At 45.3% G+C, this 15,183-nt stretch overlaps 1 protein-coding gene across 3 annotated transcripts in view; it reads left to right on the plus strand.

Annotated features, from left to right (window-relative positions):
* The window catches only part of NCOA4 (nuclear receptor coactivator 4), a 30,494-nt gene extending 16,341 nt beyond the window's left edge, over positions 1-14,153 (plus strand). For 2 of the 3 annotated variants that reach the window (XM_073685953.1, XM_073685954.1), the window contains exons 2-10: positions 1,765-1,913; positions 4,758-4,898; positions 6,240-6,328; positions 6,559-6,667; positions 6,797-6,898; positions 7,820-7,972; positions 8,085-9,095; positions 11,054-11,146; positions 12,564-14,153. In XM_073685953.1, the coding sequence (XP_073542054.1) occupies positions 1,767-1,913; positions 4,758-4,898; positions 6,240-6,328; positions 6,559-6,667; positions 6,797-6,898; positions 7,820-7,972; positions 8,085-9,095; positions 11,054-11,146; positions 12,564-12,569 (1,851 nt within the window). In that variant the 5' untranslated portion in view covers positions 1,765-1,766 and the 3' untranslated portion in view covers positions 12,570-14,153. The remainder of the gene's footprint in view (positions 1-1,764; positions 1,914-4,757; positions 4,899-6,239; positions 6,329-6,558; positions 6,668-6,796; positions 6,899-7,819; positions 7,973-8,084; positions 9,096-11,053; positions 11,147-12,563) is intronic. The other variant, XM_073685955.1, reaches the window with a different exon arrangement.
* Positions 14,154-15,183: the final 1,030 nt, after the last annotated feature.

The raw sequence follows: 15,183 nt of genomic DNA on the forward strand, positions 1-15,183 counted from the left end.
AAAGAAATGACTTATGAAATGGCTTTTGTTTACAATCTCTACTAATATCCATCTATGCCAGGGATGTAAAACTCAAACACGCAAAGGGCCAAAATGAAAAACTTGGACAAAGCTGCGAGCCAACCAGTATACAGTATAATGGACCCCACACAGTCCTCCATAGAGAATAATGGACCCCACACAGTCCTCCATAGAGAATAATGGACCCCACACAGTCCTCCATAGAGAATAATGGCCTCACACAGTCCTCCATAGAGAATAATGGCATCACACAGTCCTCCATAGAGAATAATGGCCTCACACAGTCCTCCGTAGAGAATAATGGCCTCACACAGTCCTCCATAGAGAATAATGGCCTCACATAGTCCTCCATAGAGAATAATGGCCTCACACAGTCCTCCATAGAGAATAATGGCCTCACACAGTCCTCCATAGAGAATAATGGCCCCACATAGTCCTCCATAGAGAATAATGGCCCCACACAGTCCTCCATAGAGAATAATGGCCCCACATAGTCCTCCATAGAGAATAATGGCCCCACATAGTCCTCCATACAGAATAATGCCCCCACATAGTCCTCCATACAGAATAATGCCCCCACATAGTCCTCCATACAGAATAATGCCCCCACATAGTCCTCCATACAGAATAATGCCCCCACATAGTCCTCCATACAGAATAATGCCCCCACATAGTCCTCCATACAGAATAATGCCCCCACATAGTCCTCCATACAGAATAATGCCCCCACATAGTCCTCCATACAGAATAATGCCCCCACATAGTCCTCCATAGAGAATAATGGCCCCCACATAGTCCTCCATAGAGAATAATGGCCCCACATAGTCCTCCATAGAGAATAATGGCCCCACATAGTCCTCCATAGAGAATAATGGCCCCACATAGTCCTCCATAGAGAATAATGGCCCCACATAGTCCTCCATAGAGAATAATGGCCCCACATAGTCCTCCATAGAGAATAATGGCCCCACATAGTCCTCCATAGAGAATAATGGCCCCACATAGTCCTCCATAGAGAATAATGGCCCCACACAGTCGTCCATACAGTATAATGGCCCCACACAGTCGTCCATACAGTACAATGGCCCCACACAGTCGTCCATACAGTATAATGGGCCCCACACAGTCGTCCATACAGTATAATGGGCCCCACACAGTCGTCCATACAGTATAATGGGCCCCACACAGTCGTCCATACAGTATAATGGGCCCCACACAGTCGTCCATACAGTATAATGGGCCCCACACAGTCGTCCATACAGTATAATGGGCCCCACACAGTCGTCCATACAGTATAATGGGCCCCACACAGTCGTCCATACAGTATAATGGGCCCCACACAGTCGTCCATACAGTATAATGGGCCCCACACAGTCGTCCATACAGTATAATGGGCCCCACACAGTCGTCCATACAGTATAATGGGCCCCACACAGTCGTCCATACAGTATAATGGGCCCCACACAGTCGTCCATACAGTATAATGGGCCCCACACAGGGGTGGTGGTCCTGGTGTCGCGGGCCAAATAAAATCGCCCACGGCCCAGAGTTTGGCCTGTGTGATCTATGCAGATGGGATTAACCCCTGAACAGCTCAGAATTTATATTTATTATTGTCTGTTTTTTCTTGATCTTTTGTTTTTCCAGCGTTTCCCCAGTACATATAAAAGCTGGTCTCGCTGTGTCCGTTTTCTAGACACAGCCACTTGCAGCAACTTATGACTTTGCCCTCTGTATTTCTAGAGATGCCAAAAGAAATGGATATGGACCAAGATCTCCGTTCCTGTGCCCGAGATCCACTATCAAAATGCCTCCAAGCCCGGAAAGAATTGGAAACTGCTATTCAGACACTCTTAAAGGCAGAGCAACAAGTTAAAGACAATGGCAGAGAGGTACAGCCTGGATCTATTTGTGTGCCGATACATGGGCATTGCTCCTCTGCTGTAGGCCCCTCCGCAGGTTTGTGTGTAGGTTGATACATGGGCATTGCTCCTCTGCTGTAGGCCCCTCCGCAGGTTTGTGTGTAGGTTGATACATAGGCATTGCTCCTCTGCTGCAGGCCCCTCCGCAGGTTTGTGTGTAGGTTGATACATGGGCATTGCTGCTCTGCTGCAGGCCCCTCCGCAGGTTTGTGTGTAGGTTGATACATGGGCATTGCTCCTCTGCTGTAGGCCCCTCCACAGGTTTGTGTGTCGGTTGATACATGGGTATTGCTTCTCTGCTGCAGGCCCCTCCGCAGGTTTGTGTGTAGGTTGTTACATGGGTATTGCTCCTCTGCTGCAGGCCCCTCCGCAGGTTTGTGTGTAGGTTGATACATGGGCATTGCTCCTCTGCTGCAGGCCCCTCCGCAGGTTTGTGTGTAGGTTGATACATGGGCATTGCTGCAGGCCCCTCCGCAGGTTTGTGTGTAGGTTGATACATGGGCATTGCTCCTCTGCTGCAGGCCCCTCCGCAGGTTTGTGTGTAGGTTGATACATGGGCATTGCTGCAGGCCCCTCCGCAGGTTTGTGTGTAGGTTGATACATGGGCATTGCTGCTCTGCTGCAGGCCCCTCCGCAGGTTTGTGTGTAGGTTGATACATGGGCATTGCTCCTCTGCTGCAGGCCCCTCCGCAGGTTTGTGTGTAGGTTGATACATGGGCATTGCTCCTCTGCTGCAGGCCCCTCCGCAGGTTTGTGTGTAGGTTGATACATGGGCATTGCTGCAGGCCCCTCCGCAGGTTTGTGTGTAGGTTGATACATGGGCATTGCTGCTCTGCTGCAGGCCTCTCCGCAGGTTTGTGTGTAGGTTGATACATGGGCATTGCTGCTCTGCTGCAGGCCCCTCCGCAGGTTTGTGTGTAGGTTGATACATGGGCATTGCTCCTCTGCTGCAGGCCCCTCCGCAGGTTTGTGTGTAGGTTGATACATGGGCATTGCTGCTCTGCTGCAGGCCCCTCCGCAGGTTTGTGTGTAGGTTGATACATGGGCATTGCTGCTCTGCTGCAGGCCCCTCCGCAGGTTTGTGTGTAGGTTGATACATGGGCATTGCTGCTCTGCTGCAGGCCCCTCCGCAGGTTTGTGTGTAGGTTGATACATGGGCATTGCTGCTCTGCTGCAGGCCCCTCCGCAGGTTTGTGTGTAGGTTGATACATGGGCATTGCTCCTCTGCTGCAGGCCCCTCCGCAGGTTTGTGTGTAGGTTGATACATGGGCATTGCTGCTCTGCTGCAGGCCCCTCCGCAGGTTTGTGTGTAGGTTGATACATGGGCATTGCTGCTCTGCTGCAGGCCCCTCCGCAGGTTTGTGTGTAGGTTGATACATGGGCATTGCTGCTCTGCTGCAGGCCCCTCCGCAGGTTTGTGTGTAGGTTGATACATGGGCATTGCTGCTCTGCTGCAGGCCCCTCCGCAGGTTTGTGTGTAGGTTGATACATGGGCATTGCTGCTCTGCTGCAGGCCCCTCCGCAGGTTTGTGTGTAGGTTGATACATGGGCATTGCTGCTCTGCTGCAGGCCCCTCCGCAGGTTTGTGTGTAGGTTGATACATGGGCATTGCTGCTCTGCTGCAGGCCCCTCTGCAGGTTTGTGTGTGCATTTGCACCTCTTTGGTGAATACGCTCGTAGTGATGTGATACTTGTGGTGTATACTGATAACTGTAAAGTATAGATACTGGAGGAATCCAGAAGTATTGTAGACTTGTTAGTAAAGGCTGACGTAATTCTCCTCTTTGTATAATGGAGAATGAACAGTAGTGAATGGTCCATAAGAGAATCTCTCTGGGTCAGCAGCTTCTTACACTGCAGTGGTTATCTACATTCAACATATTTATGGACTGGGGCTCTATGTATGTATTTGTTACACTAGTTGTAAACGCCTTCATAGAGGCAAGGTCATGGATGTCACAGCACCTATTGTACTGTTACACTTTCTGCAGTAAAATTGAAAAAGAAAATTTCTGAATACGAGTATGTATGTGGGTATATAGAATATATACACACTTTCTCTTACTCACATATATATATATATATATAATTTATTTTTTTTTAAATACGTTGTTTTGTTTTTTTTCTCAGGGCATGGTTTCTGTGAATTTAGTATATTTGGGAAGTTTGGATTGTGTTGCCCCATTGGCTTTAATTAGTAGGTGCTGGGTAGCGCTGCGGGTGCTGGGTAGCGCTGCGGGTTCTGGGTAGCGCTGCGGGTGTATGGTAGCGCTGCGGGTGCTGGGTAGCGCTGTGGGTGTAGGGTAGCTCTGCGGGTGCAGGGTATGACACCTCTTGGATCGCACTTTATTAATATTCTGAGATCATTGTTTTCCCCCATTCCGTTATACAGCCGCCGTAGTATTACTCTTCATCACCATGGTGTCTGAGCTCGTCAGCTTAATTTTAATTATGGTGGACACCTACCAGAATCTAGGGGCACAATCTGATGTTTTCCTTACGTTCTCGTGATTCCACAAACCTCAATATTTGCTTGTGCTGTAGACTCGGTACCTGCAGAGTATCATGCGCTGAGGATCTCTGGAGCAGCCGGCTTAGGTGATTTATCATGGTTGTTATTGCAGGAGAATCTGAGTTTGTTCATCTGTCGCAGTGATACATGGGCTGGTGATTGGGAGTTTCTATAGACCCTGTGATAGTCCAGAAAGCGATCACATGTGTACGGCCCCAGTTACCTTTTGTACGTTCCTGATTTTTCCTTCCTATGATGGATCCATTAGTAAACCCCAGTTGATTTCCTTTTGATGTCTGCAGGTGAAGGCCCAGATCCAGTCTTGTATTAGTCGCCATCTTGAATGTCTGCGCAGCCGTGAGATCTGGCTTCTGGAGCAGGCAGATCTAATACAGCAACTGAAAGAAGAGGCGCTGCAGCAGCAAAGTCAGCAGCTCTACTGGGTAAGGTCGTCTGTAGAATTTTGCTGAACTTTGGACCAGTGGGGTCACTGCATATGGTAAAGTGACGCTGCCCCTGGTCATTCATCTTTAAGCGGTGCAGTTGCAGAATGTGGCATGATCTTTATTGTAAGGGATGTGTTGGTGACATGATTTTATATAGAAGTATTATAGATTCTCCTGCATGTGGTAGTGCCGCCTTCCATACAGGCTGTCGGCGCTCCTGTGGAGGGGCACGGGACAAGACCTGGCCATCAGCCTCCTCCAATTGAAAACATTTCACATGAAGGATAAAAAAAACAACCTTTTTAATTAAATGGACATGTGCAAACCCTTCACCTTCACATTCTAGCATCTTCCTCTGCTTGTTACACAAAGCTTTGGCTTGTAAGATTGTCTGCGCTCTATACTGCCAGCTCATATAACAGAGCATCTCCTCCAAATCCTGTGACATGTCTGGACCCCACAATCTACTATGGTCTCCCCGGCAGGATGCCACACTAAGGCTATGTGTATACAGTGCATTTCTTATGTAAATCCGCGTGAAATTGGCCCCAAAAAACTCATTGCACATCTTATCCCAGCATTTCCTATGATCTGTGCACATGATCAGGAAATTTTCTTACTGAATTTCATGTGCGGAAAAAGAAGCAACGTGTCCATTGTTTGTGCGTTTTTCCTATACAATGCATTGGAAAAAACGCATGAAAATCCTGTGGAATTTCTGCAAGCCAATCCTGATTGTGTGCACATACACTAAATCATTAAAGGGGATGTCCAGCCTGGTAGGAATTTCAGTTTGTGGAATCCTCAGTGTGAAATGTATAAAGTGTGCATATCTCATAGCCCGTAAGCTCGTGAGCAGGACCCTCACTCCTTGGTATCTGTTGAGTTATGTGTCTCCTCTGTTATGTCTTTATGGTCTATACAAGTCTCCTCTGTAATGTAAAGTGCTGTGGTATATGTTGGCTCTATAGGAATAAAAATGATTATTACCTGTGGTCCTGTGCCAAACTAGATTCTCCTCCTCTTTACATAGAACATTGAGAGATGGATGACGATCTACTCGGCACATGGCCGCACAGTATACAGGTCACATACTTGCGATCCCGTGAACCACCATATGCAGCCGAGTCCCAACAGTGTTCATATTACACACTATTAGATTCGGCAAGCTGCACTACTCTTTTAACCCTACCAACACTGGACAGCCCCTTTAATCTGCAGATACATGGGATGGAAGAAATTGGCTTGGCCATGTTTTATTTCTGCTGATGAATTTGTGCACTTTCCCTTTCTCTCTTACCATTGTTGATCACCTGTTATATCTGTGTTGTTTTGCAGCTTTTGGGACAGTTCAATTGTCTGATTCACCAGCTAGAAACCCCCCACAGTAATGATCTGGCCAATCAGATCACTGTGTGCCTGGAGAGGTAGGTGACCCGAGTAACACACAATCCTCCTGTCAGCCTTACGTTATGTGACTTGTTATGTTTCTGCTTTTACCATCATTTATGAATGAATGACAAATATTTCCACCAGTGACATAATTACATTATTGTCCAAATATGACCTTGTGACTTGTGTTCCTTGTGTGTGCAGCAGCACTACATGCAGTCTGTATATGGGATCTTTAGTTTCTCGGCACCCTTTCTTTCTCCAGACTGGGCAGTCTCGCCTTGAGACCTGAGGAATCTTCTGCCATCCAGTTTGAAGCAGATGTTTCTTCCCTGAGAAAAGCTATAACGACCTTTGGCTCGATCAGTACTGCGGTAAGCAGATATTGCATCGGTTACCCTCCGTCTAGTTAACCATTATGCTGGAGCTTCTGAGGAAACAATGGCCAGTGCTGAAAATGAGCCGAATTTTACATTTTCTAATTTGCCTATTTTATTTTGTAGAACTGTGAAGAAATGTCAGAAAATGTCAGCACCGCGCCGTGCAGCTTTGTCACCCAGAACCCCTGGCTTCTCAACCACTGCTATGTCGCCGACATTGAACAGGTGCGTTCAGCTCAGATTTCTCTAATTCTCATACAGTGAATTGCCCTAGACTGCAGGACCCCCGACTGGACAGCCCCCATTATTGGGCCCAGCAAGGTGGACAGAATAACATGATAGTCAGCTCAAGGACCAGCTCTGCTCCCTGTACTCTGCTCTTAGGGATCTGCATCGGGTGGGGGAGTCACATAATAGCTGCAGCCAGTCAGTGACTGCTGATTGGCTGCAGCAATCCAATTTACTTAGTGCTCACGAAACTGTGGATGGTGGACAAACCCCTTTAAAGATCATTATTAAGGTCTCGTACAGGTAAGCCATTTAAAGGGAATCTATCACTGGGTTTTTGCTCATGCAGAGACCCCAATTCCAGCAATGTGCTAAAATAAATAAATGTCACTTACTGGGCTGCTTGCTGCAGTTTTGATAAAAACACTGATTTCTGAATGCTGATCTCTGTATGACCACCATTGATTGTCAGTTTCCTGCCTATGCACAGTGTACACAGAAAACTGCTAACCAATTGTGGAGGTGGGGTTATACAGAGCAGGAGGACTATGTGGCACAAGACAACTAGTCCTCTAGTGATGTACTCCCGATAAAATCAATTTTTTTTAATTATCAAAACTGCAGCAAGTAACCCAGTAAGTAACACATGACGGGACGAATCAGAGTCTCTGCCCCTACATTATTCTGCTTTCCGATTAGGTGGCAAAATCCTGATGACAGATTCCATTAAATGACCACAGAAAGCTCTAAAAATGTACTTTTTTTTTTTTTTTTTTATCCAAATGTAAGAATAAGATTTTCATAAATCCCGTTGTCTACATTACATCCAGGTATGTCAGGAAAGGCTGCGTTTCATTTCTGGTAATAATTGGGTGTAGGTGAGCCGTTGCACTAAGCCTTTTCTCCACTTTATTTTAGCAGAAGCCTCGTTCTGTGTTTTTGAGCACTCCTCTGTCAGACTGGCTCCTGGAAGGCAAAGTGAACCCTGTCAGCCAGTGTCCTGCCCTGCAGATCCTCCGCTCTTCTCAACAAGACTGGCTGTTAAAGAGCCATCTCTCCGAGCCCATCTCGGTAGGTTATGGTGGACCTCACATTGTAACATAACTTGTGCGAGGCCGTCATACAATGTAGTCCTGTCGTCTTTTACTAATGATTGCTATACCTACCTATTTATGTTTTATAGGCCTCAGATACCCCTAATCTTCCCACATTTAATATGGAACAAATCTGGGGGAAGTTAGGGGAATTGCACAATTGGCTGCTACATTCGCAGAGCAAGGACGATGCTCCCGAGAAAACTGAAGTCCGCTCCCGGGACAGCTCTATTTCAAGCTCTTCTTTCTCCTTTGACAAGGTAGAGGACATTGATTTTGACCTGCCCAATGATGAAGAGATGGATCTGTCAGATTGGTTAGTCTCCCCTGCACACACAGAGCAGTCCGACGTTGTGGATAAGTGGAGGCTCGTATTCCAGCCATTTGTGGAGGACTACAGCATCACTGATTGGCTCCATAAAGTGGAGTCCTGCGGGAATCGCTGCGGTGGAAAAGCTGCTGCTCTGGAAATTGAAAATCTAGGGAATCTCAAGTGCCTCAACGAGCAGCATGGTGGAAAGAAGATATCAGATTGTGGGAATGAGATGTGGCTCCTGCAGCAGTGTCAGCCCCACCTTAGGATGGAAGACGTGTGTAAAGCTAATGAGCCCTGCGCTGCCTTCTCCGAATGTGTCTGTGATGAAAGCTGTGAAAAAGAGGCTCTCCGGAAGTGGCTCCTAAAGAAAGAAGGAAAGGATAAGAACGGCATCCCATTAAATCATGAGCACAAGTCTAAAATCCGAGAATGTGAAAAGTCAAAGCCTTCTCATAAGATGTGGCTACATCCCAGCAGAGCAGACTCTGAAGATCAAAGCTGCACCAAGAAGACAGAAGAATGTGAACCCTTCCTTAGGCTTTTTAAATCTTTGCTTGAAACTCCATTAGACACCTGGGTTGTCAAGTCCAGCCCGACAGAGAGAAAGATTGAGCACGAAACAACTGGCAGTAAATGTCCGACTCCCCTGGTAGAAACACTATCTCCATTCCACATGCCTTCAGACGCTGGCAGCTGGGTGTTGTCCTCCAAGAACGCTGATAACAAGGAAGAGGCAGCAGATCCTGTGCTGGAGGATAAGTGGCTTCTGCGTAAAAAAGCACATGTAAGTAACCTGATAACACGCTACTGCCGCTTCATCCCTGCAGATTAGTCTATGCAGCAAAAGGGCGATCCGTTAGATGTCACAGTTCTGTCTTCTGTGGTCTGCAGGAGCTCTACACTACACACTCCTCATCTCCTTTATACTCTGCGTACTGTAGTCGGTCTACATAGTAATGGCCGCTTTCATTATAGCGCGCCGCTGCTATCAGGAACACTTTGTGGATTCTTCATAGACCTCAAACAGCTTAGAGGTTTTTTGGTTTCAGAAAATGCCTCTCTGGTGCAGTTTGTCCTAAAGCAAACAGTTCTTTGCGCACCCTTCCCGGGTCCAGCGTGGAGTCCTCACCACTACGTGTACTGTTAATTGTTTGCAGCGCTGATGCCACATGAAAAGCACTGCAACCAATCTGTGAGCTTAGCGGCTCTGTGTTTACTTGGGCAAAGTCACTTATTGGCTGCACTGCTGTCAACGTGATGTTGGTGCTGCCTAAAATAACAGTGGGTGTCGTGGTGGAGACTCCCTACTGGACCCAGGGAGGGTGATCAAAGAACAGTGTGTGTTTATATAGAAAACTGCACCAGAGGACAAGGTTTTCTCAAACCGCAAAACCCCATTAAGGGGATTGTCGATAATTTTACAAACTACCACCAAGAATGCTATATAATAGTAAGTAAAAAGATTGCCCTGCAGGTCCCCGCTGTTTGTTTTTTGTTTTTTTTTCCCCTGCAGTTTGTTTCAGCTGTAAAACTCTCAGACCCCTTTTAAAAGGGTATTTACTTGCAGATATAGGGTTATTCTGGAGGTAAATGACTTTACAATGCTGCCTGGCCACCTTACTGAAACGGAGGCTAGTGGGAGAAAAAAATGAACTTCTCTCCTCTCGGGATCCGCCTGCTTTTGGTCATGGGGGTACAGAATGGCCTACAGCTGCAGCTCGCAGTGTAGTGATCGATGATGTACGCGGGGACTGTAGCCCCTCTGTGCACACCCCCATAACTGAAAGCCGGTGGTCACAGTATAGTGATCAAGGACTGTAGCCCCTCTGTGCACACCCCCATAACTGAAAGCCGGTGGTCACAGTATAGTGAGCGGGGACTGTAGCCCCTCTGTGCACACCCCCATAACTGAAAGCCGGTGGTCACAGTATAGTGATCGGTGATGTGAGCGGGGACGGTGGCCCCTCTGTGCCCGTCCCCGTAACTGAAGGCTGGCGGCTCCCAGGAGGAAATAGGTTCATTTTCTCCCAGTAGCGTCTCTTGTGCGGTGGCTGGGCAGCATTGTAATACTAATGATCTGCAGATTATCACCACCTCTGCAGGTAAATGGCGTTTTCTGAGGTGGCCAGTTTCCTTCAAAGATCTTCTTTTTTTTTTTTTACTAAAATGCACTTTGCAAATCAGCTGAGCATGCGTACTTCTGACATTGAGCCATCGGGGTTGTAAATGCAGTTGCCAATGAGCATGATTGTTATACTGAACAATAAAAGCAATGTATGAACTGGGTCAAAAGTAGACGTAAAAGGCTGCGACTGCTCATCAACCTTTGCTCTATCAAATTGCTTTAGTTGTTTGTTTTATGGAGGGTTAACAATTGCAATCACAGTTTTACCTAGAATCTACCTATGACTTTGTGTAGTCCCAGCCTAGATATTAACCAAAGCACTGACATTATTTAAAAAAACCTGTCATCTGGGTCATACTGCCCAAAACGCGAGGAGGGCATGAATCGGAGCCTGGCTGCTTGATTTCAGCAGGTTTATCATCTTTGGATCTTCTAACTCTCCAATGTTTCAGAGAAAAGTATATCTGGCTGCAGTAGTGCGACCAGGCTCTGATTGATGCTGCCCAAACCGCGGTGCCAGGTTCCCTTTAAGGGCTACACAATGTAAATCCGTAATACACAGAGCGTTGCTTTCAGTATTGCTGTGGTAAACTTAGTGTGGTCTTCTTCTCATGCAGGAGTATTATGGCCTTCCCAGTGTTTGTGACCTTTTTGCCTGTATGAAACTTGCAGCTGACAAAGACCAGTGGCTGCACCGCACTCCTCTACAGGTAACCTCGTCTGGCCATGTCCTCGTTCACACACGTGGTTAGAGTAGTGCAAGAAGTAAATCCTGTCCTGTGTTTACCTTACCTGTATTTTCATTAAATTTCCACTGAACATGGCTTAGACTGGCAGATTTGATTTTTAAAAGTCCACTACTTAAGAAAACAAACTAGACTTAAAGGGTTGTTCACATGTTCGTTTAATAGTTAAAATCTCAAATTTCTTGTAATAAATCTCTGCTCTCAAGATGAGAAAAGCCCTTTGACATGGATATTTTATGTTACCCAGTGGAAAGGCGTATTGTAGAAATCCTCAATGACGAAAAATAGAATAATCCTCCCCCATAGACACCACTTTGTCAAATATCGCCACTCTTTTTTTAAGGTTCATTCCTTCAAAATAGGTTTAGTTTAAAGCAAAACAAGCCCATCAGCAGGGTTTTTCTACCTCATCTGAGAGCACTTGATGTAGGCAGAGAGAAGCAGAATTCCAACGATGTATCACTTAGATTACTGGGTGCAGCCATTCTCACACAATCAGAGCTTTTAGATTTAGCAATACAGCAGAGCTGAGAAAGCTAACCCCGCCCACACCAGGCTCTGTATGTACAATGTCCATAGACAGTAAGCTGCCTATCACAGGGGGAGGGGCATTGCTGGATTAATGTGTTCCAGTAATGTTAATCTCTTTGCCATAAATCCTTCACAGATCCTGACAGATTTTTTTTTAAACACTTAAAGGCATTGTCCTTTGACCCTCACTAATTAGCAGAACAAGGGGGCACCTTCATTGTTTATTCAAGCACAGTGCTGTGTATATGGATGTGACTACCTGGTGATGCAGCTCCCCTCATCCACCCAGGATACTTTGTTATTAGTGATGAGCGAGTATTTCTGTTAACCCTTTCGGTGAGCATGCTCGGGTGCTCGCCAAGTGTCTTCAGCGTGCTCGGGTGTTATGTTTCAGTCACTCGTGCGCATGATTTGCAATTGTTTGACAGCTTTAATACATGTGAGGAATGCCTAAAAAAACAGCATTCCTCAGATATATTAAAGATGTCAAACAGTCGCAAATCATGAGGATGGAGTGACGAAAACATAACACCCGAGCACGCTAAAAATACTCAGAAAACACCCAAGCATACTCGTAAATCTCGAGTAATGAGCATGCTCGCTCATCACTATTCGTTATCAATCACAAGTTACTTACAACCCCTTTAAAGGGAATCTGTCACCAGCTTTTTGCTACCTAAGCCGATAGCATCGTGTTCTAGAGGCAGAGACCCTGATACCAGCAATGTGTCACTTACCTTGCTCAAAACTGTGTATTTAGGTAGCAAAAACCTGGTGACAAATTCCCACACAATTATATGTGAATGTCTGACTTTCCTTGACTGTTGGCTGATTTTATTTCTTTTTGCAGATGTGAAGCGCCTAGTGATTGCTGAACCGCTGTTGAAACTTCACACCAATGATGCACACAGAAATCATCGTAATTGTTCTGCCTCTTATTTTCCTTTGTCATCACAATTGTTCCATTACTGATCATTAACTTGTTCTAACATGTGACTTTTTATGATTCTTAATCATTTGGATTTTACATAAATGCACAAGAAAAGTGTAGCAAGGCCATTGTGCGAAACCATATGTGATCACAGATCATTACCTGCTTGATCAGGGGTGCTCCAATATCTCCTGCCTCTGGATCCATTGGTAGTAATGTTACCCATTACTGGCATGGATAGTGACCCTGACTGGGAGACCTTGTCCTCTACTGGCTGCATTACTATCACAGGCACCATGCTGACCCGGGACAGGCATACTTATCTTGTGCTCGGCTGGGACACTAACCCATTTCTGCGTACCTCATGGTTTTTAGAGTTTGGGTCTGATAATAAGAAAGGGAAATATCTTTATGGCGTTCTGCACTCATTTGGATGAAGTCATTGCAGCTAGGTGCTTGATTTTTTTTAAAGATTTTTTTATTTTATAATTATTTTTTTAATGGAATCCTTTGCCAGGTTTTTGCTGTGTTATCTGAGAGCAGCATGATATAGGAACAGAGAATATGATTCTAGTGATGTATCTCTTACTAGGCTGCTTGCTGCAGTTTTGATAAAATCCCAGTTTTATATGCTGCAGATCTAGCAGTTAACGGAATGCCATGCTCTATAACTCCGCCCACACCACTGATTGGCAGATTTCTGTATACACTGTGCATAGGCAGAAAGCTACCAATCAGTGGTGGAGGCGTGGTTAGACTACCTGGCAGCAGGCTTCCTAGTCCTATACTGATAACATCTTTGTTTTATCAGCAGGAGATTATCTAAACTGCAGACTGAAGCCCTGCAAGAGACACTGCTGGAATCAGGGTCTCTGTCTCTACATCATGCTGCTCTCAGATTAGGTGGCAAAAACCTGGTGACAGATTCCCTTTAAGTTGGGTTACTTTAAGTCACATTCTTTTACATGCAAAGAGATGAGCAGGAAGATGCTGTCGTCAATCTCATATTTGCATTCATTTTGCACAGAATGATGGGACAGAGGCAATTTCTTTTAAGTTTATCCTAGACTCTTAGATATTATATATATATATATAAAAAAAAAGTTTTGACATTGCTTCCAAAAACGTGTCCATTTACAGAGGAACCTATATATTTTTTGAATTTCCTAAACTAGTTGTGGAAGTATTTTGTTTTTATTTTAACCCTTTTACCTTGGGTTGGAGCCTGCAGCACTGATATGTTTCCATCAGTAAGGAAATAGAAAGTACATAGTCTCCTGTTGGCAGCTTGGGCTTTTCCGCTGGTGATTACGCACTTGTAGTTCATCAGCTGAAGTTCCCTGCTATCGGCATAACTTTTATTATAAAGAATACTAAGGTGCCATGATCTTTCTCAAAGCTAACATTTCACTATAAATGACTAACTCGTCCATCTTAGTCTATACAATTGTCTCCAACCTAAAATTTTACTTTTATCATTTAATGTACCATTAAATAGTTACAGCAATACAGACTGCTATTATTGATTTATTTGCTGTGTGTCTTAAAAAGAGAGGGGTGTGTGGGGGGGGGGTGATAAAAGCTTCAGTCACATTGCATCTGTAAGCCGCGGCAGCCTGGGCCCCGGCGGCGGCTCGCGGCAGCCTGGTCCCCGGAGGCGGCTCGCGGCAGCCTGGGCCCCGCAGGAGGCGAGCCACTGTTAACCTTCACGATTAAGTGATTCTGCAAGAGCGCAGCAGCACAGGAATGCTGTGGTTTCATATGCGGCATGACCCCTGTGTGTAAACATATATGCTTAGACTTTTGCTGTTTGGTAACAAAAAAAAAACTTATGTATTTAAAAAAAAAAAAAAAAAGGGTTTTTTACGTTGTCCATACTGCAGATGGTGGAAATAGGGCCAGGAAGGTAAAAAAGACAGTGTTAAAAATGCCACAAAAATGCACTTTGTAACGCATTTCATTTTAGTTTTCTGTTGACTCACAGCCAGTATCTGGCCTTAGCGGGGTTTGGGGTTTTTATTTGCCACAAAAATAATAAAAGAAGCTTTTTCTGAAGCCATACTGATAAGGTGAGGCAGTATTAATACGTCAGTACTTCTCACACTCTGAATTTGTGGTTTGGATTCCTCTCGGCGATCCGCAGTCCTATACAATACAAAACCTTCATATGAAAATGTGAGCAGGATACAGATTGTCACATATCAAAAAGATCTAAAGATCAGGTGTGGATACTGCATTTATCCCAGGCTTGGACTACGCTTCTGTTTGGCAATCCAGAATAAGCAAAAAAAAGTCTTGGGCTATGTTCACATGATGCGGGAAATTTCCGCTGCGGATTTGGTTACAAATTCACAGAATTCCCATATGTTACTTGCAGATTTCACCCTACACCATTTAATAAATGTTAATAATAAGACGTTGCAAATTTCATTTTCATGCAGGTTTTTCCTGTAATGTCACCCATTAACCTTTATTGTACAGTACATTTTTGCAGTGCAGCGTCTGCACCACAAATCCGCAGTGTATAAACTGGGCTTTA

The sequence above is a fragment of the Phyllobates terribilis genome, unplaced genomic scaffold, assembly GCF_046119375.1.
Source record: "Phyllobates terribilis strain yellow unplaced genomic scaffold, ASM4611937v1 Scaffold_5__5_contigs__length_657084704, whole genome shotgun sequence".
NCBI lineage: Eukaryota > Metazoa > Chordata > Amphibia > Anura > Dendrobatidae > Phyllobates > Phyllobates terribilis.